Raw genomic sequence first — 21906 nt, 5'->3', positions numbered from 1 at the left:
ATACTTTTATAAAAAAATTTTTAAAAAGACATATTAATGATCACCTGCTTATTTCATATGAATTCAGAAGCTGTAACAGGTATAAATATATATGTATCTGATAGGAATCCCAAATATATGAAGCAAAAGTGAACAGAATTGAAGGGAGAAATAGAAGTTCTACAGTAATATTTGGAGACTTCTAACAACCCACTTTTAATAAAAGAACAACGAGGCAGAAGATCAACAAGGAAACAGAAGACTTGAACAACACCATAAACCAATTAGACCTGACACACATATACAGAACACGCCACCCAACAAAAGCAGAACATACAATCTTCTCAAGTGAACAGGGTACATTCGCCAGAGGGACCATAAATTAGGCCACAAGAAGAGTCTTAACACACTTAGACTAAAATCACACAAAATATCCTTCTAATAAGCACAATGGAATGAAACTAGAAATCAATAACAGAAGGGAAACTGGAAAACTCACACACATGTGGAAATTAAACACATTCTTAAACAACCAATGGGTCAAAAAAGAAATCACATGGAAAACTAGAAAGTACCTTAAGACAGAAACAAAAACAGGAAAAGTTATGGGATCAGCAAAAATGGTGTTCAGAGGGAAATTTATAGCTATAAATGCCTACATTCAAAAAAAAGTACCAATTCAATGGTCTGTACACTTTAAGGAACCAGAAAAAGAAGAGCAACCTAAAACCACAGCTAGCAGAAATAAGGAAACAATACATTAGAGCGGAAATAAGACATACTTGAGAAAACAACAGAGAATGTAAACAAAATTCAAAGTTACTTTTTTGAAAAGCCATAAAAAATTGACAAATCTTTACCAGATTTACAAAGAAAAAAAAGAGAAGACTCAAATTTCTAAATCATAAAACGGAAAAGAGGAAATTATTACTCACTTTACAAAAATAAAAAGGATTATAACAGGATACTATGAACAACTGTACACCAACAAACTGAATAACCCAGATAAAAAAAATTCCTAGAAACATACAAAGTATGAAAACTGACTCAAGAAACAGCTGTAACAAGTAAGGAGACTGAATCAGTAATCAAAAACCCTCCAACATAGAAAGGCCCAGGACCAGAGGGCTTCACTAAAGAATTCTACCAAACATTTAAAGAATTAACATCTATTCTCAAACATTTCAAAAAAATTGAAGACTTATCTCAGGACTGCAAGGGTGGTACAGTATATGAAAATCAATAGAATGAAGGGAAAGAAACCTAAAAGATGTTACACAAATGAGTCAAATAGGCCCCTGCATATTGATCCTCATGTTGTTTACTTCTTCACAGCAGGCTAGGATGGTTAGCTTAAGTCCACCAGAGCCAAATCAAAATTTTCACATGCACCTGTTTATATGTAGCCCAGACAAGCATATCTTCAGCCATTCAGAGCCTGCCTATTTTGCATACTCATCAAAACTACACCCAGTGTCTGGTAGCTGTAAATAAGACAAAAAAGACCCCAAGGTGCCGCTGCACTTTGTACTTCTGTAACCCAGAGACCCCCTGCATGCTGCTACTCCATCATGGAGACATGTGAGCCCCTCTGGAACTTCCCTCTGCCCCAGGAGTTCCATTGCCCTCTTCCCCTTCTGGGTGGTGACCTCATGCTGCTGTCTCTGGAAGGGGCTATCCCCTCTTGCAACCTGTCAAAACAGGGCTCAAATAAAGCTACCCCAAATAAAGCGTGCGACTGCCATTTATGGTTTTGTCTTTTCCTTGAACAGTTCCAAAATCCTAGAACTCATTAAACCTGAACATCTCAACTGATCCAAAGAAAGCATTTGACAAAATCAGCACCCGTTCCTGATTAAACAAAACATTCAATAAACCAGGAATAGAAGAGAACCTCTCCAACACTAAAAAGGACATCTATGAAAGACTAAAAGCTTTTCTTTTAAGATCAGGAATGCCTACTTTTGCCACTTCTTTTCAATAAAATACTGCAATTCTAACCAAAGCAGTTATGTAAGGAAAAGAAATAAAAGGAATCTAAATTGGAAAAGATAAAGTAAAACTATCTCAACTTGCAGATGACATGATCCTATTGCACAGAAAATTCTGAAGAACGAACACACACACACAAATTGTTACAGCTAATGAACACATTCAGGATACAAAGTCAACAAACAAAAATCAGTTGTATTTCTATACACTAGGAATGAGACAATCCAAAAAGGAAACTAAGAAAACAATTCCATTCACAATAGTATCATAAAGAATAAAACACTTAGGAATGAATTTAATCAAGGAGGTGAAAGACTTGTACAACGAAAACTGGAAAACATTGCTGAAACACATTAAAGACATATAAATGAAAAGACATCGTATGTTTATGGATTAGACATATACTAAGAAGACATACATATTCAATTAAATCCCTATCAAAATCCCAGTGGCTTTATTTTCAGAAATGGAAAAAAAAAATCTAAAATTCATATGGAAATTCAAGGGACTACAGTAGGCAAAACAATCCTGAAAAAGAACAAAGTTGGAGGACTCACACATCCCAATTTCAAAACTTACTACAAAGCTACAGTTGACAAAACAGTGCGGTACTAGCATAAGCATATACATATGGACCAATGGAATAGAACTCAGAGCCCATAAATAAACCTTCATATTTATCATCAATTCAACATGGATGCCAAGACTATTCAATGGGAAAAGAACAGTTTCTTCAAGAAATGGTGCTAGGAAAACTGAATATCCACATGCAAAACAATGAAGTTAGACCCTTAACTTACAACATTTAAAAAAATTAAAATGGATCAAAGACCTAAATTTAAGAGCTAAAACAATAAAAATCTCAGAATATCAGAAGTGAAACTCTGCATAACCTTGGATTTAGCAATAGTTTCTTAAATGACACCAAAAATACAGTCTACAAAAGTCAAAAACAAAAGAAAAATAGATAAATTGGATTTCATTAAATTAGAACTTTTGCATATTGAAGGACACTATCAAGGGAGTGAAAGGACAACCCAAAGAATGGGAGAAAGTGTGTGCAAATCATGTATCTGATAAGGGTTTAATATCAAAAATCTATAAAGAAATCCAACAACTCAACAACAATAAGATAGACAACCCAATTTTAAAGTAAGCAAACGATTTGAATAGACATTTCTCCAAAGAAGGTATACAGATGGCCAATAAGCACAGGATAAGATGCTCAACATCACTAGTGATTAGGGAAAGGCAAATCAACCAAAATGAGATACCACTTCCACCTACTATAATGGTTACAGTAAAAAACAAAACAAAAAACAGAAAAACAGTAAAAAGCATTGGTGAGGATGCAGAGAAGTTGGAACCCTCGTGCACTGGTGATGGGAATGTAAAATGGTACAGGCACTGTGAGAAAGGTTTGCTGGCTCCTCAAGAAGTTAACCACAGTATCATCATATGACCCAGCAATTCCACTCCTAGGTATATATCCAAAGGATTGAAAACAGGGACCCAGATAATCAGGCAGCCATGTTCATAGCAACATTATTCACAACAGCCAAAAGGTGAAAACAACCCAAGTGTCTGTCAACAGACGAATGTGGTAAATATACACATTTTGGAATAGTATTCAGCCATAAAAAGGAACGGAGTTCTGATAAAAGCTACAACGTGGATAAACCTTGAAAATATTATTCTAAGTAAAATAAACCAGACACAAAAGGACAAATATTGTGTGATACCACTTACACGAAATTATCTAGAATAGGCAAATTCAGAGACAGAAATTAGATTGGAGGCTACCAGAACTGAGGGACTTTCTGCTTAGTGGGTACAAAGTTTCTGTTTGGAGTGAAAAAAAAAAGTTGGAAATAAATGCCACTGAATTAGACACTTGAAAATGATTAAAATGGCTCCCTATCCACACATGCACACACTTTATTTCTTCACTTACAGAAAAACGGGACAGAAGAGTTCCCATATACTAACCGTGTCCCCATATCCCTATCTTGCATTGATGCGGTACAGTTGTTACCAAGAGTGATGCATTAGTATTAACTGAAGTCCATAGTTTATGTTGTATACATACATTTTACCAAAATAAAGGAAAAATGAGAAGAAAAAATGGAGGCACGTCACAAGGACATAAGATGGAGGCACGTCACAAGGACGTAAGAGCCAAGCTGAAGACTTCCAATGGCCAAAGCTGAAACAACTGATGCCACAAAATAAATAACGTTAGCATAAAATTATCACCTAAAATAGAAAATACGTATACATGAGTTTATGCTGATAAATAAATGGGATAAATAAATAAAATGAACAAATGGGAGAGAACAGATGAAACTGTCAGGGGATGGAGCTTAACTTAAACCCCTCGACAAACGGAGGGTAGGCTGGACTTAGTGATTTGCTTCTAAAGTGTGGGAAGAGGGAAACAGTGACTTTGCAGTGGGGAAACCTGGCAGACACCATTGCCACCAAGTGATCAGGTCCACACCTCCTGTGTAAGTCATGCTGATAACATGTAACCCTGACACAATGTGGTGAGAAAGGTACTTCACACCCAAAACCCCAGTCCAATCATGAGAAACACTTGAAACAACTCAAACTGAGGACCATTCTACAAAATATCTGACAAGTCCTCTCAAAGCTGTCCAGGTCACGAAAGATAAGAAAAGTCTGAGTCAAGAGGAGCCTAGGCAATCTGACAGCTAGTTGCAGCGTGGCCCCCGGATGCAGGAGCGGAAAGAGGACATTCACGGGAAAACTGGTGAAATGCAAAGAAGTCTGCAGTTCGGTTACTAGAGACCAACGTGGATTTCTTAGTTATGATAAAAGTCCCACAGTCACGTAAGATGTTCACAGTGGGGGAAGCTGGGTGAGGGTGCACGGAAGCTCTCAGTACTACCTTTGCAGATTTTCTGTAACTTCAAAATTAGCCCCAAATAAAAGTCTACTGAAAAAGAAAAAACGACCTAAGACATGGTTTACTTTCTTTATTTCACTTTGTATAACTGCTCCGTAGGATCAGAAAACATCTGTTGCAAAGGTGTGCGATCCAGGCTCTTTAGGCAGGTCTCCATTCCTAAATGCAGAGGTGGGGTCTGGATGCATGTTGAGCAATGGGACATTTTAAAGACAAGGATGAGAGGAAACACTGACCTACTCTAGGACACAGGGGAACTGGGACCCGTCTGGAATCACGTACTGTGGTCTGACATAGGCGTCTCTAACATCATGTCACTTTCATTCATTTCAATTTCAAAGGTTTCTTCCAAGGAAGGTCTGGAATCTGGAGTTTTCCTTGAGGTTTCTAATGGTGCAAGCCCTGCTTCTTCCACTGTCTGTTTTTCTACTTCAAATTCCCTGAAATCCCACGGAGGTGAAATAATGTTCTTTAATGTCTTCATTGTATGCACATCAAAGTCATAACATTTTAATTTGTCTTTGATGTCTGCTCCTAAAAAGAGAGAAATGCCACAGTAAGAACAAAATAAGAAATTCCATTTACCTGTCATTTCCACCAATACATGGCACCGCTCTATCGTTTAGGTCAGATGTCCTTGTAAGAGCACACGCATAGCTAAGGAGGAGAAGCGTTCCCATCATGATCTTGGGGACGAAGGGAGATTGTGGGGAGACTCCCAGAAGCACGTGCAGGCTCAGCTCCACTGGGCTCAGCAGCCGCCCCATCTCCAAAGCGAGTCTGGCACCGACAGAAGCCTGTGCGCGGTGCTCCCTCAGCTGCTGCACACGGAGAGCTGCCGGCTGGCGCTTGGCCCTGGTGCAGTCACAAGCCTCAGGTATACAGAAACACAGTGAAGGGAAATACATTGTCTACAAATCAAAATCGTGAGAACAATGGATGTATTAGGTCCAATCATTCCCGACATAAACAAAATGACAATTTTACAAAGTTCAAACTAATAGCTTTCAGTAATAGATGTTTTAACAGATAATAACATCCAAGTCTTCTTAAGATAAAAATAGTACAGCATGGCGATTACAGTTAATAATACTGTATTACATATTCAAAAGTTGCTAAGAGAATAGACCTTAAAAGTTCTCATTGCAAGAAAAAATTTTTTCTAACTATGTTTTGTGACAGATGTTAATTAGACTAACTGTGGTGGTCATTTCACAATGCTTACGAGTATTAAATTATGTTGTACACCTGAATTTAATACATTATATGTCAATTTTACCTCAATAAAATAAACTAATATGTAATGAACAATACACTTGGAAATCTCCTTTCTAAGACCATTACCTTTGTGAGGACAGGCAAAACGTCCGTCCTATTCAGTACTGTATCTCCACACCTCTCTTAGCCTTATAGGACTTTTGCGTTTAAGCTTCACAACTCCTCCTTGGACAAATGTGGAAACTGAGGCTCCCACTTGCCCCAAAGCCACAGGGCTACTGGGTGGCAGACCTGAGATTTCAACCCAAGGTCTTTATTTTTAAGTTTTAAAAATTGAGCCGTAACATACAAACTGTGAACTGTGCACAGCTGCATGAATTTCCACATATGTACACATCCACATCACCACCACCAGACCAAAAGCATTTCCAGCTCCTAGAAAACCACCTCAGGGCCCTCTAGTGAACCTTCCCTTTTAATCGCTGCTCTCATTCTTCTATCACCACTGATTAGTTCTGCTTATTACTAATCTTTGTATAAATGGAATCAATCAGTATATATTCTTTTCTGGTCAAAACTGGTGAGACTCATGTATGTTGCAACACGATTCAGTCGTTAGCTCTTCTAACTGTGCAGTGTTCTCCACTCTGCTATTGCTGGACCTCGGTTGTCTCCAGTGAGCTGCTGTGGGAAAGAAGCCGCTATGATCAATTCTGCGTGTGACTTCCGGCTTACCGAGGCTCTTGCTCCTCTTGCGCATAAACCTGGGAGCAGAGCTGCTACACTGTAAGATCAGCACGGAAAGTCACTGCCTCAATCGCCCCCAATGAATCACACCTCCCAGCACCCATGCCCTTGAATAAGCCCTCCTGTGTTGACGGTGCACTTAATCACGACTCATTCTGATGAACAGAATGTGATGGAAGTGATTTGTCCAACTTCCAGCTTCCAAGGGGTCCTGATGCTTTAGTTCTTGTCCCTCAGGACCCTGAGACGACCAGGCTATGAAGAAGCCTGGGTTAAAGACCCATGGAGAAGCCCAGCTGTGTCACTGAGGTCCCCCTGTGTATGAGGCCATCTTGGACCATCAGCCCCTCCAAGTGAAGACCAGCAAAAGAGCCATGAACCGACCCACAGGACTGTGGGAAACTGGCCGGCGTGGTGTGTTAGGCAGCAAAGGCCTATTTAACTTTAGCAGATGTGCTGTTAAACAGTTTCCCAAAGAGCTCTGACCCGTTTATAACCCCGACAATAATCAATAATGTACGAGGATTCCAGCTGCTCCGTGCCACTGCCAACACTAGGTACTACCAGTCAGCATTTTTCACTTTTAGCCATTCTGGCAGGTTTATAGTGGTGCCTCATTACGGTGTGTTTTTTTGTTTTAATTTAATTTAATTAATTTATTTGTTTTTGGCTGAGTTGGGTCTTTGCTGCTGCGCGCAGGCTTTCTCTAGCTGCGGCGAGCGGGGGCTACACTTGGCTGCGGTGCAGGGGCTTCTTACTGCAGTGGCTCCTCTTGTTGTGCAGCACGAGCTCTAGGCGCGTGGGCTTCAGTAGTTGTGACATGTGAGCTCAGTAGTTGTGGCTCGCGGGCTCTAGAGCACAGGCTCAGTAGTTGTGGTGCACGGGCTTAGTTGCTCCGCGGCATGTGGGATCTTCCCGGACCAGGGCTCGAACCCATGTCCCCTGCATTGGCAGGCGGACTCTCAACCACTGCGCCACCAGGGAAGCCCTCGTTATGGTTTTTATTTCACTTTACTGATAAGTAATGATACTGAGCACCTTCATTTACTTTGTAATTACCTGAATAACCTCTTTGGTGAAATTCCTGTTCAAGTATTTTGTCCATTTTTGATGGAATTTCTACTCATTGTAGGATCATGCATAGGACTTTTTGTATTCTAGACGCAAGTTCTTTGATGAGTTTATGTGTTGTGGGGGACTCCTCTCGGTCTCTAATGTGCCAGCTTGCTCTCAAGTTTTTACTTTTATTGAAGCCTAATTTAGCACTGTTTCCTCTTCTGCTTTTACACCCTGTTAAAGAAGTCTTTGCCTACCCCAAAGTCCGGCTCTCAAGATGTAACCTCACTGCAATGCTCTTTCCCTTACAATGTTCATAACTAAGTGGGCACCCAAGTACAGCAACTCCATACCAACTTACCTTATGACTTGCTAATCATTAAAAAAAATTTAAAGAATTACATAGCATTGTAATGTGAATGTAAGCCAACTTAACAGTCCACTGAAGTGCAAAGATTTACATGCTATGCTCTGCATTGTAAAATATTAAGGCAAGAGCCCTTTCATTTACTTATTAGAAAAATCTGTCTTAAGATTTTTTTCAATTATGCAATTAGATTGATTGTTGTATATCACAGTGCTTTACACATATTCTATAACTGTATTTTGCATACAGCAAGTACTCAACTTTAAACTGAATGGATACTTAATGAATCATTAATTTCCACACGTTGTTCCACTGAAATAAATGGAGTTTCTTAATATTAATGTAGCTAGAATCATTAGAAAGATGAACTTAGAACTTTACATGAGAATTTGAGAAACCTAAAGAGATATACAACAATCTAAAAAATGGAATACAACGTCAATAAGAATAATTATAATCTTACCAATATAAGCTTCAGAATCACCAATGTACATTTCAATGCAATGACCAAGCATTGTAACAGAAAATGTATCATCTCGCCTAAGACCAAGGGCCTGCCAGAAAAGATTCAGCACGGTTATTACAAGAAAATTTGTCTCCTTCTCTTTGGTGTAAAACATTCTCACAGGACTCGTTTCTAAATACTCCAGGGAACCCAGGGTAGAGGTAGAGGGAGGCTGTTAGTGAGGATACAGTTAACATGAGTAGCCAATAGTTGATGACTGTTGAAATTGGGCGATGGGCATGCGGAGGGTCATTACACTATGTTATTGTTTACGTTCGAAATCCCCTCCTCCAAAAAGATTTTAAAACCTGTATCTCCACAAAAAGTCTTCAAAGACTTCAAAGACGTATTAATTAAATCATAGAAGAGAGGTAAATTGCACAATGTTCAAATACAGACATTTGAAAGATCACAAAAACTATTAACACTTCTAAACACTTCTGCTGCTCAGAAAGTATTCTGCTGCTCACAAAGTATTCTGGTTATCTCAGCGGCACTTCAGGACTTCACTCTACCTGAAAATCTCTAACCAACCTTTGAAAATCAGTTACGAATCTATCACTCACAAATTTATCTTTGAAATATTGCATTTTCTCAAATTTTATCTCTTTCTCCAAAAACAGTTGTTTCATCGATTCTAAGACGCACATTTTTTCAAATTCTAGCATTTCTGAACTTGGGAAGTCTTTCAACAGGTGGATTCTTACTACTGCTGTCCGCCGGGCACAGCCATGATACGGGAGTCTGTGACAGCAATGTGGGCTTGGCGGCCACACCAAGAGCACAGACTAGACCACAACCCCCTGAAGAACACCTACAGAAGATACTGGACTTGCGGTTGTTGTCTAACAACCTTTTGGTGACACTTTCTGACAGAGCCAACGTCTCTGGCCGGGAGGAACCTGAGTGAAATGGGGCGTGTGCACTGGCACACGGACACAATTTTGGGAAAACAGGAATGACCACCTGGTACAAAAGTGATTTAGAAGGAGCAAACTCTGAATGGGAAGAAATGAATATCTTAACTATTTATTTCACTTATACCTTCTTTTTTATGTAGGTAGTAAATTGATCCCTGATAAAAATCTATGTCCTAATATGTCCAAAAGAGCACTTTTTCTAAGTACAGAAAAACTACGTGACAGGAAGGAATTACGATAAAGTGTAAACGGCAGCGTATTTTTGTGTGTGGTCACCTCGCTTATTAACGGTGGCTTAGAGCTGATGAAATACTGCATGTGGATTAAGGGGAGAGTCTTTCTCAGTGATGAATGCACAGGCTTTGTTCATCTACAAACATGATCTAAGGGAATTACTTTTAAGTCATAAATAGAAAGAATGGAGTTCCCAAAGGGCTCCTCAGATGTACACCCAGCTCAGCTGTGCTGACAAACACTCCTGGACACTTGTGTTTCTCACTGACACTCAGGACAAGGTTCACATCTGCTCTAATGTGAGGAGTTACTACACGACATTCATGGACTTTTCTCTGCAAAGACAAGAATAAAATACAAGGTTGCCCGAGGAGTTTTAAAATGTAAATTTTAAACTGCACTTCTGTAAAGTAACAAAACATTGCCTAGAAAACGTCTTTTAAAAAAGTGGTAACTGTTAACCAGATTTAAAGTTAGGTCCAAACAAAAGACGAAAGACGTACTGTGTGGAAACAGTCCACGGCATTTTCAAAGCTGCCCATCAGACTATGGATATACCCTATGGCAGAGTAGGTGGACGCATTCTGAGGGATCAACACCAGTGCCTGCCGGTGGTAGTCCAAGGCTTCAGCATACTTCCTGGGAGAGAAGACGAGGGAGGAGAGGAGAACAGGAAGAAAGAGAGAAAGCAGTCAGTGGGCGCCGTGGGTACTCCTTGATGTAGCCACGTAAGAACCACTTTCCTGTATCAGAGAAACAGTCTAGATGGCAACGGTCCTTCGCATCCACTGCGTATCTTCAGTGGGTCTTCCTGCCTTCCAGCTGAGGGTGGGCACTCCTGCAGGGCTACCAGCTGAATGCCATTCTTGACCCTTGGGCCTATGCCCCATCGCACAGCAAGACCTCTTTTATGTGAAGACAAGCCTCCTACACCAGGGATGGTTAAAAGCAACCACATTGTTTTGCTTTAAGGTCTACAGGAGTTGGAGCAGCATTTCCCCAAATCCTCTGCAATACTTGCTCCGTAAAAGCTCTTGTGAAAAAAGGTTTTGTGCTTAATAATGTTTGGGAAATGCTGCAGTTCATAACGCATAGTAAAGACTGCAAGAAATCCTGAAAAACCTGCTAAATTTTGAGTAACCTCGAGGTTCCCAAACTTATTTAACCAAAGAATCTCTTTTTCAATTGGCATCTATTATCACATCAATCATCACATCATAAAACTGGTATCTGGAGGAGAAGAGTGAGTTAGGATATGGATATGGCTTTAATTAGCTCCTACTGTCCTAATTCTTCTAAATTAATTTTGAACACTAAAAGTTTTTAATCCTAGAAAATAGAAGTTATTATAATTCTCAATATATTTCTAAAATAAAATTATACCAACAGAGGTAATAAAAACATTTGTTTTGTGCTTGTTACATCTGAGTAGCCAAGTACAAGAAAGCTAAATAAAAATATGGAAAAGAGCTATACAAAATTAAGTAAACTTTTACTCACAAAGAATATTTCTGAAAATGCTTTACTTCACTTACTTAAGTTTTCTGCAGACATGGCCCAAGTTGTTCAACAAAGGTTCCCATTTGTCAACTGTTACCTAAAACAAAGCACATGAGACCCATGATTACAAGCTACTTTTCATCCTGACCCGTTTGCACTGCATGACTTCACTCCTCTGTGCGAGAGGGGCTCTCTCCTGGTGCTTGCACAGCACTAGGCAAGACTGTTGAGTTGCTTTTCCAGCGTTCCTACTAGAAGCCACTTCCTGAGCGTTATTTTATTAGCGCTATTCTGTCAAAGAGCCCACCTATGCCAAAGAACTTCAGATTTTGCACCTCCAGCCCAGAGCTTTCCATCTGCCCAGTAACGTTGCTACTTAGCAACTCACAAGCACTTCAAGTCCAGCACACCACATGCTAACGTCTTATCCCCTCTCCCCTGTCAGCCCAGCTCCCCGACCTCACCCCTCTGGTGCTCTGCCACTCAGCACACAGCACCACGTCACCCCTGACCCCTCCGGGGATGGCGTATCAGCCCCCTCATCAGAACGCCACCCCCATCACTAACACGTCTTGTCTGGGCCCCATCATATGAGTCTGACCACGCCACCTGTCTTAAAGCTCCTACTGTCCTGCCATCTCTCGACAAGGTGCAAACTCTAACATCATCTTCAAGGCCCTTGAAGACCCACACTTACCCCCCCTGCCCCATTTCTTGACGTTCTCTGTGAACTGAAAATCCAAGCCATACTGAGTTGGCTCCAGTTTTGCACATACCATTCTCTACACCTGAAATACCCTCTTCCTTACTTTTGCCTGGCTAGCATCCAGCCTTTAGGACCGAGGTGTATTTCCTTGAACCCAGAAGGCCTTCTTGACCGGCCATCAAGTCTGTGTGGAGTCCTTTACTTCCTCAATCACAGCCCTTTCTGTGCACTGCATTATTACTGGCGATTTATTTATCTGCACTGATCTGAGGGCATCAACATCAAACCAGTTTTCTGTTGCCTCCCAACCCCTAGCTCAGAGCTTAGGACACAGTCGACACGCAGCAGTAAGTCAGAACTAAGGGAATAAACAGACCTGGTCACACCCTCTAACTCCCCTGAGCCCAGCTCTGGAAGGCACTGCCCATGTGAATGAAACAAACCCTCTACGATTCTTAGGCACACCTGCTTTCCTGGGCTACTCTGACATTTGCTGCAGTTTACAACTAAATCACACAATATCTTCCCCTCCTCATATAACTGTTTAATGAGCATTTTGAAAGTTTAATAGTATTGTGCTTTTGTATTTAAACCATTACTTTAAGTGTCTGCAAGAATCCAAAGTGTCTTCTGATCATCAAAGATGTATATAATTTCAACTTCAAATGTGGTTTATGACAGTGCATCTCAAACTTTTCTGTGCATGAGAATCACCCGGGGATCTTGCTAAAACTGCAGATTTTGGTTCAGCAGATATGAAGTTCTGCACTTCTAACGAGCTCCCAGGTGACGCTGATGCGGCTGCTGCAGTCCAAGGAGCAAGGTCCTAAGGGATTCAATTCTTTGAAAATGGGCAAGGTGATAAGTGGCCACCCTATATCAACAGAAACACATGCATTATCCCGACCACCCAAGACTGAGCTGTGGAAGACCTGCTTTATATACATACGTGTGCAAACACACAGATATATAGTGTTTTTAGGTTCACATGACAATTAAGAAGAGACCAAAATAAACAAAGCTGTGTCTACAGGGACAAATAAACCGCCACCTGGCAGGGAGCCCAGGGGAGCTGCGTCTGTCTCAGTAAAGAGGAACTTATAGCCAAGGAAGATGTATGCTGTGGGCAAGTGTTCCTGGGGGCAGGAACAGAAGGACACTGGGAAGTGATAATCAGAACAGAGTAAGACAACACAGGCGTGAATAAAAGAATCAGGAACCAAAGAGCAACAACATGCAAATCTCTGACCTACAGAAGTTTACAGCGTCTCAAACTGTCAGCATTTAATATAATACCAGTGTTTACACATCCATGATAGCTGGAAGGTTAATTCATGAGCACAAATTCACGCACCTCTCATGTGACAGAACCTGGTTAAAGATCTAAATATATACTAAGTATCAGGTAAGGAAGAGCAATGATAGGTCTAATTTTAATGACATGTGGCCCCATTCCTGCAGAAGTGGGATCTGCTGCTACATGTACCCATTGGTCAAAGAGGTTCTAGACAAGGACAAGTCAGATGCTACAGTGCCTACCAGCTTCCATGTATCATCACACATTCCCTGTATCAAATAATCATGGAATATACTCTGATTACGCCCACAGATCAAAACTAGAGCCTCTTAAGAAGCAAAGAGCCAACACCTACCCTCTCAATTAGAAAGACTCATTTTGTACCATGTAACAAAACACTTCATACCATGACAAGTCAAACATTAACAAACATCTGCTATGATAAATATTAGGTTATTATATTCTAGGTAAGACAGACGGTCTAATATTATCTTCCTCATTCAGTACTAAACACACTTATGAGTGTGTGTGTGTATTACAGATATTATATAGAATACCTCATTCCCAATTGCTTTAATTTTTTCCAAAGCATCGAGAAACCATTTTTCCGCTGTTTTCCATCTAAAATAGAGGGGGAAAAAGTTGCAGTTTATTCAAAATTAGCATGTATAAACATTTTAAGAAAAATCTGAATATCTCTTTCCAGTAATATTAAAATGAAATGAGGTAAACTTCTGTAAACAGTTTTTTAAAAGTCAAATTTAAGTGAGATAAATGATTACTTTTATGGCATTAACATCACGAGAGTTCAAGATTTTAGGAGATACAGCATCTTCTCAGGAATCAGGTTCCATAAAGGCACTGTTAACACTACTTTAGCCAACACCAAACCACTGCTCCCAGGGGAAAAGCTACAGTCCTCTGCTCACACGTTCACCAACTGTTCAATGTACCTGGTTTCACACGTGCTTCTGTTTGGCAACACCTTACTTGACGTATATTGCTGATCTGTTAACACTGAACTCACAGCCAAAAGCGCTGTAACTGATGCCTGAACAAAGCTTATCTAACACCTGTATCCTGACCAAGGCATATCTCAGCCTTCCTGAGCTTAGGACACTAGACAGCACTTTGGCATTCCGCTTGGGGATCATTTTAAACTGTAAAATAACCAACATAAAGCACAAAAAAGGGAAAAGGGCATAAAATAGACTACAAATAAATTGATTGTATATGAGACTGTTACTATAGATTATTTTAAAAGGCTCCAAACTCTTTTATAAATATTAGATAATCGAATTTTTAGAATACACACAAATGCCACAAAAACACTACAGTAGTACTAATCTACTGTTTTAAAATTTAAGTATAGTTCAGTGCAAAGGACTACAGAGTCCCCTCTTTGAGTACAACACTGAATTGCTTATTCTATAAATATCCAAGACTACAGTAACCTCAACTACTGACCAGGAAACTCAGAGACTGGGCCATTCTAATTGGCTTAATTTTTGGATTATCTGCAAAGGAAACATTTTTGTTCCAAAATTGTAAGAAATCTTTCTCAAATGTATGAATCCAATTCCTAGTCAACAAAGAGACGACTAGGGATTCTGCAGTGTCTCCAGGCCACCCTGAGGGGTCCAGTGACTTAACAGAGTTGGCAACAACTGTCCAGTCCAGGACCTAAGAGCTTGTGACAGCCCACAGCACAGAGGACCAAAACCCAGGTTTAGTATTTTTAAAGAATTCCAAGATAACACTCGCTATTTTCGTTTTTTACCTGTTCGCCTCCTTCTCCTAAAATGAAATGTCTGTGAAGAGCCACTCTGATGGGCTAAACTCTGGTGACTGAGGTTTTGCTCTCTGTACAAAAAGGAAACAGAGGGGCCTCTGGCCTTTCAGTACTTACTCTCCATTTTGAAATGCGACCACGCCAACCTCATGCATAACAAAAGGGTCTTCTGGTGCGATGCTTAGAGCTTGGCCAAAGAATCTTTCAGCCAATTTTGAGTTATTGGTCAATCCATATTCTAATCCAATATAAAGCATTGGCAAATGACACCTAAAAATATTGGAAAATTTCACATATTCAACACTCAAAACTTTATAGTTCAGCAGATTTCAAATCCTGTCTGCAAAATAATTTTAACATAGCCAAAAGTAGAGCGCTTACTTGTTTTCTGACACTTCATTTACTAATATTTAATGAATATCTAATAGGCTCTTAATCAGCTGCCACTTCTAAAATCTACCAGCAACCTATTCACCCTTACTTTTCATTATTCTACAGTAAAGAGACAAAACAAAACCCCTGCAAAGCAGAAGGGCAGGCCCCACTGTGCCAGCACCCAGGCCCAGCCAAGACCGCCTTCCTCCCTCACTGACTCAGCAACACAGACCCTCATGGCTGTGCTCAATTCCACTTGCCTCTATGCAGCTGCTTCGGACTTCCAGCTAGACCACCCCCCACCCCTCGTGTGAGTCTCCACTATCGGTTATTATCAGTTCTATGCTGCAGAGCTCTGAATTATGTCATGTGTATTCTACTCTCACACCCTCTGAAAACAGTTGTAGGCAGAGTAACTAGTTTTAATTGAATTTCCCTCTCTTCACCCTGTCAGACCAGTGATCACAGTAAGATAACCTTTCCCCAAAGATGGATCTGACAATGTCAGTGAATACTGACTGCCTGGCTGGGAGGTGCCCGGGCTCTAATCTAGAATCATGACTGAAGTTACAACTGTAGCATCTACAGAAGGGTCATGAAGAACCTTTATGGATGTACCTGGAGGAAATATGAAATGCACAGGAAGGAGCTCCAAAAATCTATTCCTCGGGCTTCCCTGGTGGTGCAGTGGTTGAGAGTCCGCCTGCCGATGCAGGGGACACGGGTTCGTGCCCCGGTCCAGGAAGATCCCACATGCCGTGGAGCGGCTGGGCCCGTGAGCCATGGCCGCTGAGCCTGCGCGTCCGGAGCCTGCGCTCCGCAACGGGAGAGGCCACAACAGTGAGAGGCCCGCGTACCGCAAAAAAAAAAAAAAAAACTATTCCTCCATAGGAGCAGCAAGAACACTGCCAACAATTGTCAAAATAAACATTTCTAGAACTTTGCAAGTTAACCAAAGGCTTACAACAATCTGAGGGGTATTTATTCTAGAAAAACAGCTGAATCTCAGTAAGAACAGCAAACTCTATGACATTTAACTTGTCTGATTCCCATCTCCTTTTCCCCAGCTCCACATTAGCCTAGAAAATCAGCAGTCTGACAGCCACTGGAGGGGACAAAAATTAGTTTGGAGCTTCTGAAATACCCCACAGAGACCTGTCACTATTTGACATATCTAGCAGCTCCCTGGAAAAGCCCCATTCACAGCTGTCTTATTTGACCTGACTCAGAGCTCATGCAGAGAAATGTCTACCCCCAAGGCATTTGTTGAAAACAATGTTTAACATTAACCTGAGGCAGCTACACCAGAAGGCCACACACAGGACCATATGCACACACAGGACCATATGCACGCACAGGAAAGGCTGGAGAAGGCCCCAATCTCTCATCTCTGGATGCCCCTGAGGCTCAGTGCAAGCAGGAATTGAAGAGGGCTAAGGCAGAATCACCAACCATGGGAACACTGAAGACATGCCCCTATACACGTACAGGGTCCTTCAGAAGAGGGGGGGAAACTCGGCTCAAGATATGAAAAGAAGCCCTGAGCTAACTGAGCAGAGGCTTCACTGGCCTCAGATGACAAAGGACACAGACTTTACAAAATTTTTAAAAGCCCAGCAAAGTCACCAAACAGCCACAACAAACAGCAACAACAACAAACCCTGGGGTGGTGTAGGGTAAATGTCATTTCCAGAATTGCCACATTATATTACTTTAAACGTCCAGTTTCAACAAAAAATAAAGAGACACGGAAAGAAACAAGAAAGTATGGCAATACATAAGGGGATAAAAGCAGGCAATAGAAACTACCCTGGAGGAAGACCATACACTGGGTTTACTAGAAAAACACTTTAAATTAGCTATTTTAAATATCCAAAGAACTAAAGGAAATTATGTCTACAAAACTAAACCATGAGAACAATGTCTCACCAAACAGAACAGCAAAAGGTAAAAATTATAACAAACGATCAGAAAACCTGGAGTTGAAAAACAAAATAAATAAAAAATTCACTAGAAGGGTTCATCAGCAGTTTGAACAGGCAGAGGAAATCATCAAACATGAATAAGGTCAAATGAGATTACCCAGTCTGAGGAACAGAAAGATAAAAGAATGGCGGAAAACAACAGTCGCATCGAGTTGGGAGACACCACCAAGCATCCCAACATGTGTGTAAAGAGAGCCCTGGAGGCGAAGGGAGAAAGTAAGGGGTAAAGAAAATATTTGACACCAAAGAACATGTAGGCCAAACACACCCCAAAGCTCAGAAAACTCCCAAGTAATCCCCACCTAGACAAACCATAGTCAAACCACTGGAAAACACTAAATAAATATGTAGATAAACATCTTTAAAGCAGTAACAAAATATAACACGTGAGATCCCTGATCACCTGACTTCTAACCAAATACCCGGAGGCCAAGAAGGCAATGGATGACACTCAAAATACTGAAAGAAAAAGGACAACCAAGAATTTTATATCCAGCAAAACTATCCCTTGAAAATGAAGGTGAAATTAAGACATTTTCAGGGACACAAAAACTGAGAAATTTTGTTGCAGACTCACCTTACAAGAAATACTGAAGGAAGTTCTTAAGGGTGAAAGAAGTGACCCCGGCCAGTAATTCAAATCCACATGAAAAACACAGCACCAGTAGAGGTGATTACATTTCATCTTTCTTCTCTGGACTGACTTAGAAAGCAATTGTGTGAAACAGTGTGATTAGGCCTAACGTATGTAGAAATGTAATGTTTACCACTAACGGCACAAAGGAAGTGGCAGGAGCAAAGCTGTACTGGGGTAAGGAAGCGACACCAGACAGTATCTCAAATCCACAAGGACAAATGAAGAGAACTTGAAATGGAAAAAAAGGTCAACATAACAAACGACATAAACATACACCTGCTTGCGTTTCTTCTCACAGCTTCTTTGAAAAACAACATTACACGCGGAAATAATCATAACAACGTATAACTGAGAGAACTTGTTGTTAGCAGACCTGCCCAACAAGAAATACTAGTAGGAGTCCTCAATCTGAAATGAATGGACACAAGAGAGTAACTCAAATCCACAGGAAAAAATAGAGTTTAGGCGAAGTAACCACATAGGTTAGGATAAGACAGTACCAATGTATTTTTGTCTGCAACCCTTCTTCTACTTGCTCTACTGAAATTGAGTTGGTGCCGTAAAGTAAGAATTACATTTGGTTTTTGTCTCTGGTTGCTGGCACAGGGCTCCTAAGAGCCCTGGGATCTCCTGAGTGAGAGGAGCATCTTTTGTTAATGAGCCCCTTCTGATCACACCCAATTTATGCTACTGGGGTGACTCAGAGTGGGGCTGGTTACCAGGAAGACCGAGTGATGAGAGGACTGGAACTTTCAGGCCCACTCACAGACCTCCTGGAAGGGAGGCTGCAGCCTAAGCTCTATAAGAACTCTTGAACAGTCAGCTTCAGAAGAATTCCGGGTTGGTGAACATGCTGCGGTGCTGGGAGGGTGGCGCCCAGAGGAGCGGAGGCTCCACGCATCCCCACTCACGTGCCCTGCCCTATGCATCTCTTCCCTTTGGCTCTTCCTGAGTTGTATCACTTATAAGAAGCAAAACCTTAGGAGGGGGTTGCGGAAACCCCTGGTTTGTGGCCAGTCAGAAGTACAAGTGACCCAGGACTTGCGATTGGCATCTGGAGTGGGGAGGGGCAGTCTTGTGGGACTGGGCCCTTAAGCTGTGAGGTCTGCACTAACGCTGGGTAGTTAGTGTCAGAACTGAATGGACTTGTAGGACCCAGATGGTGTCTGGAGAAGCAGAGAACTGGTTGTTAGTGTTGGAAAGTACCCCAGTCAGTATTAATCCAAACTAGATTGGATAAAAGCTGTTCTGGTGAAAAAGTGAAACTGAGAGAAAAATGTTTATCCTGATGAGCTGATTTGAAAATTTAATTAGAAAAGTGTCAGACTGGGAAACATTAAAACATTAATCATGTCATTAATTATCACTGGTTTTGACGCTTAGCTAGTAACTAATAACTAGTAATAACTGTTCCTGGGCTTGTGAGCACCCAGAGTAGCAAAGTGAAATTAGCAGACGAGCATTTCCTCATAAGAAACAACCCACGGGAAGTTATCATTTGCTGCCAGTTCGCCAGATTGATGGATCGGGGGTATGGGCAGACACCGGAGCCAAGCTTCAGCAGAGCACTGGAAAGGGTCTCGCATGTCTTGGTGACTAGGATGTACTGGGTACGAGGACCGTTTAGATGGATCAGTAACTGGCTGAACAACTTTAATCTGGAGGATTACTCTAGTAATATGTTAGTATCATGGACTTATGGACTGAATGTATGTCTGCCCCCAAATTCGTATGTTACACCCTAACCCCCAGTGACTATATTCGGAGAGAGGGCCTGTGAGGAAATAATAAAGGTTATGCGAGGGCATGAAGGTGAGGCCCTAATATGGCGGGGCTGGTGCCCTTGTGCGAGACACTAGACCTAGCTCTCTGCCCTGTGAGGACACAGTGAGAAGGCAGCCGGGAAGAGCCACCCCCCCCCCACCCTCCCCGGAACCCAATCAGCCAGCCGGCCAGCCAGCCTTAGAACCGGGAGAAAATAAACTGCTTCTGCTTAAACCCCCCAGTGTATGGCGTTTTGTTATGGCAGCCTGAGCTGACGAACGCAGTCAGGGAGCTATGTCTTTTACAATATTTTCATGGACAGCTAGTTAGATATCAAAGTCATACATATCAAATTTAACATAACCAAAAAAGCTGGCGCCATAAATAATATAGATGCAGAACTGGGTGCCAAAATGAGTCTGACAGTCTGGCAAGGTAGAGCAAACCTAACCAGATGAAATTCAGTCAGACAAGTTAAGGCAGCTAACCTTCACTGAGTGCTTTCTATGTGTCTGAAACTGGAATTACCTCAACTATCCCTCACAGCAAGCCTAGGTGTTAAGTGTTGCCATGATTCCTTTTCTTTAAGAGGTACACGGCTGGCCGAGATCACCAGGCAGTCTGGCTCCAGACCAGCCCTCTGCACCCCGGCACTCCCACTACCTCTCCACGCAGAGGTGGGGCGGCAGACAGCAGAAGCAGCCGCACAAGAGAACGAGGCACAGTGAAACCGACGGCAAATCCAAGGAGTCAACAGGAACAGCAGCAATTCCTGCTCCCCAAAGTACCATATGCTCTCAGGGCACACCGGCCACTACCAACACATCTAACACTGATATAAATCTACAACACCGGCGAACTCAGTCCTGAAGCTGAGTACTGCACTGAGCCACGTGAATACCTTCTGGACATAAGTAGGATGTAAATAGTAACTTTGCTCACGAATACTCTCATTCTTACATGAGCATGTGAAAAACAGCTTCCACCCTATCCTGTTCCCTGAGCCTAACTTGTTAGTCCCCTTTTGTATTGGTTAAGGTAAACTGCTAGGCAAAATCACCACGCCAGCTTCTTTCCCTCTCACTTCCATAGTTATTTCACAGTCATAAGCTACTAACATGATACATTATTCTTTTGTTCAGTTTAACAACCAATGGCAGAGATAGTAATAATAAAAGTTCGCTTTGCTTAAGCAACCTGCTCTGCGCACCCTTTCATCAGCTGCGCTGCCGTGAAGTAAGCAGCCATCGCTTGGTCATGTTCACTCTCAACTGCGAACGAATGCCCGTAAGCGATCCAGGCCGGCCCGTAGGTCTTCTCCAGCGTCGTAGCTTTGCTAAAACAAGAGATTTCATTCGAGTGTGTAATATTTATTCTTAAACTGTTAGGTTAATTTTATGTAAGTTCATGGTTTCAAGGACATCAGAATTAATGAATGAGTTGTCAACATATTAAACACTAATGTAACATTTATGTTAATTCACTTGAAATAAAATGTTTAATAGTACAAGCAAATTTTTAAGTAATTTTAGGAGAGGTCCACAACTTCTTAGGTACTATAGTGGAGCCCATTAGCTTTCTGTATAGAATTTACAAATATTACTTAATCCAGGAGCTTCATTTCAAAACCTAGTAGATAAACGGTGGTAGCAGCAACCACTTAAGGAAGTGTGCCTTATACGCATCACCTAATCCTCATAACCTTCAAGATAAATTACTATTTATATTTTAACGATAAGTATACTGAGGCTGGGAAGATTAAGTGACGTCCTACAGATGATTAAGAGAGTCCTGCTGGTTCTGTGGACTGGACTATCTACATAGTCTTAAATAGTCTTCAACTAGGTGACCCACAATAATAAAGAGAACACATCACAAAACAAACACAGAAAATACAAAAGGT

General features: G+C 41.3%; 1 protein-coding gene across 6 annotated transcripts in view; it reads right to left on the bottom strand.

The window, feature by feature from the left end:
* Positions 1 to 4955: 4955 nt before the first annotated feature.
* Positions 4956 to 21906, bottom strand: part of CDC16 (cell division cycle 16) — a 28197-nt gene continuing 11246 nt past the window's right edge. For 5 of the 6 annotated variants that reach the window (XM_030856650.2, XM_030856651.2, XM_060287901.1 and 2 more), the window contains 7 exons: positions 21214 to 21339; positions 15360 to 15512; positions 14008 to 14071; positions 11483 to 11544; positions 10451 to 10586; positions 8752 to 8842; positions 4956 to 5434 (listed from right to left, as the gene is read on the bottom strand). In XM_030856650.2, the coding sequence (XP_030712510.1) occupies positions 5175 to 5434; positions 8752 to 8842; positions 10451 to 10586; positions 11483 to 11544; positions 14008 to 14071; positions 15360 to 15512; positions 21214 to 21339 (892 nt within the window). In that variant the 3' untranslated portion in view covers positions 4956 to 5174. The other variant, XM_060287904.1, reaches the window with a different exon arrangement.

Source organism: Globicephala melas, chromosome 18 (genome assembly GCF_963455315.2).
Source record: "Globicephala melas chromosome 18, mGloMel1.2, whole genome shotgun sequence".
NCBI lineage: Eukaryota > Metazoa > Chordata > Mammalia > Artiodactyla > Delphinidae > Globicephala > Globicephala melas.
The sequence above is the reverse complement of the archived record's forward strand: the minus strand, read 5'-3'. Positions and strand labels throughout refer to the sequence as shown.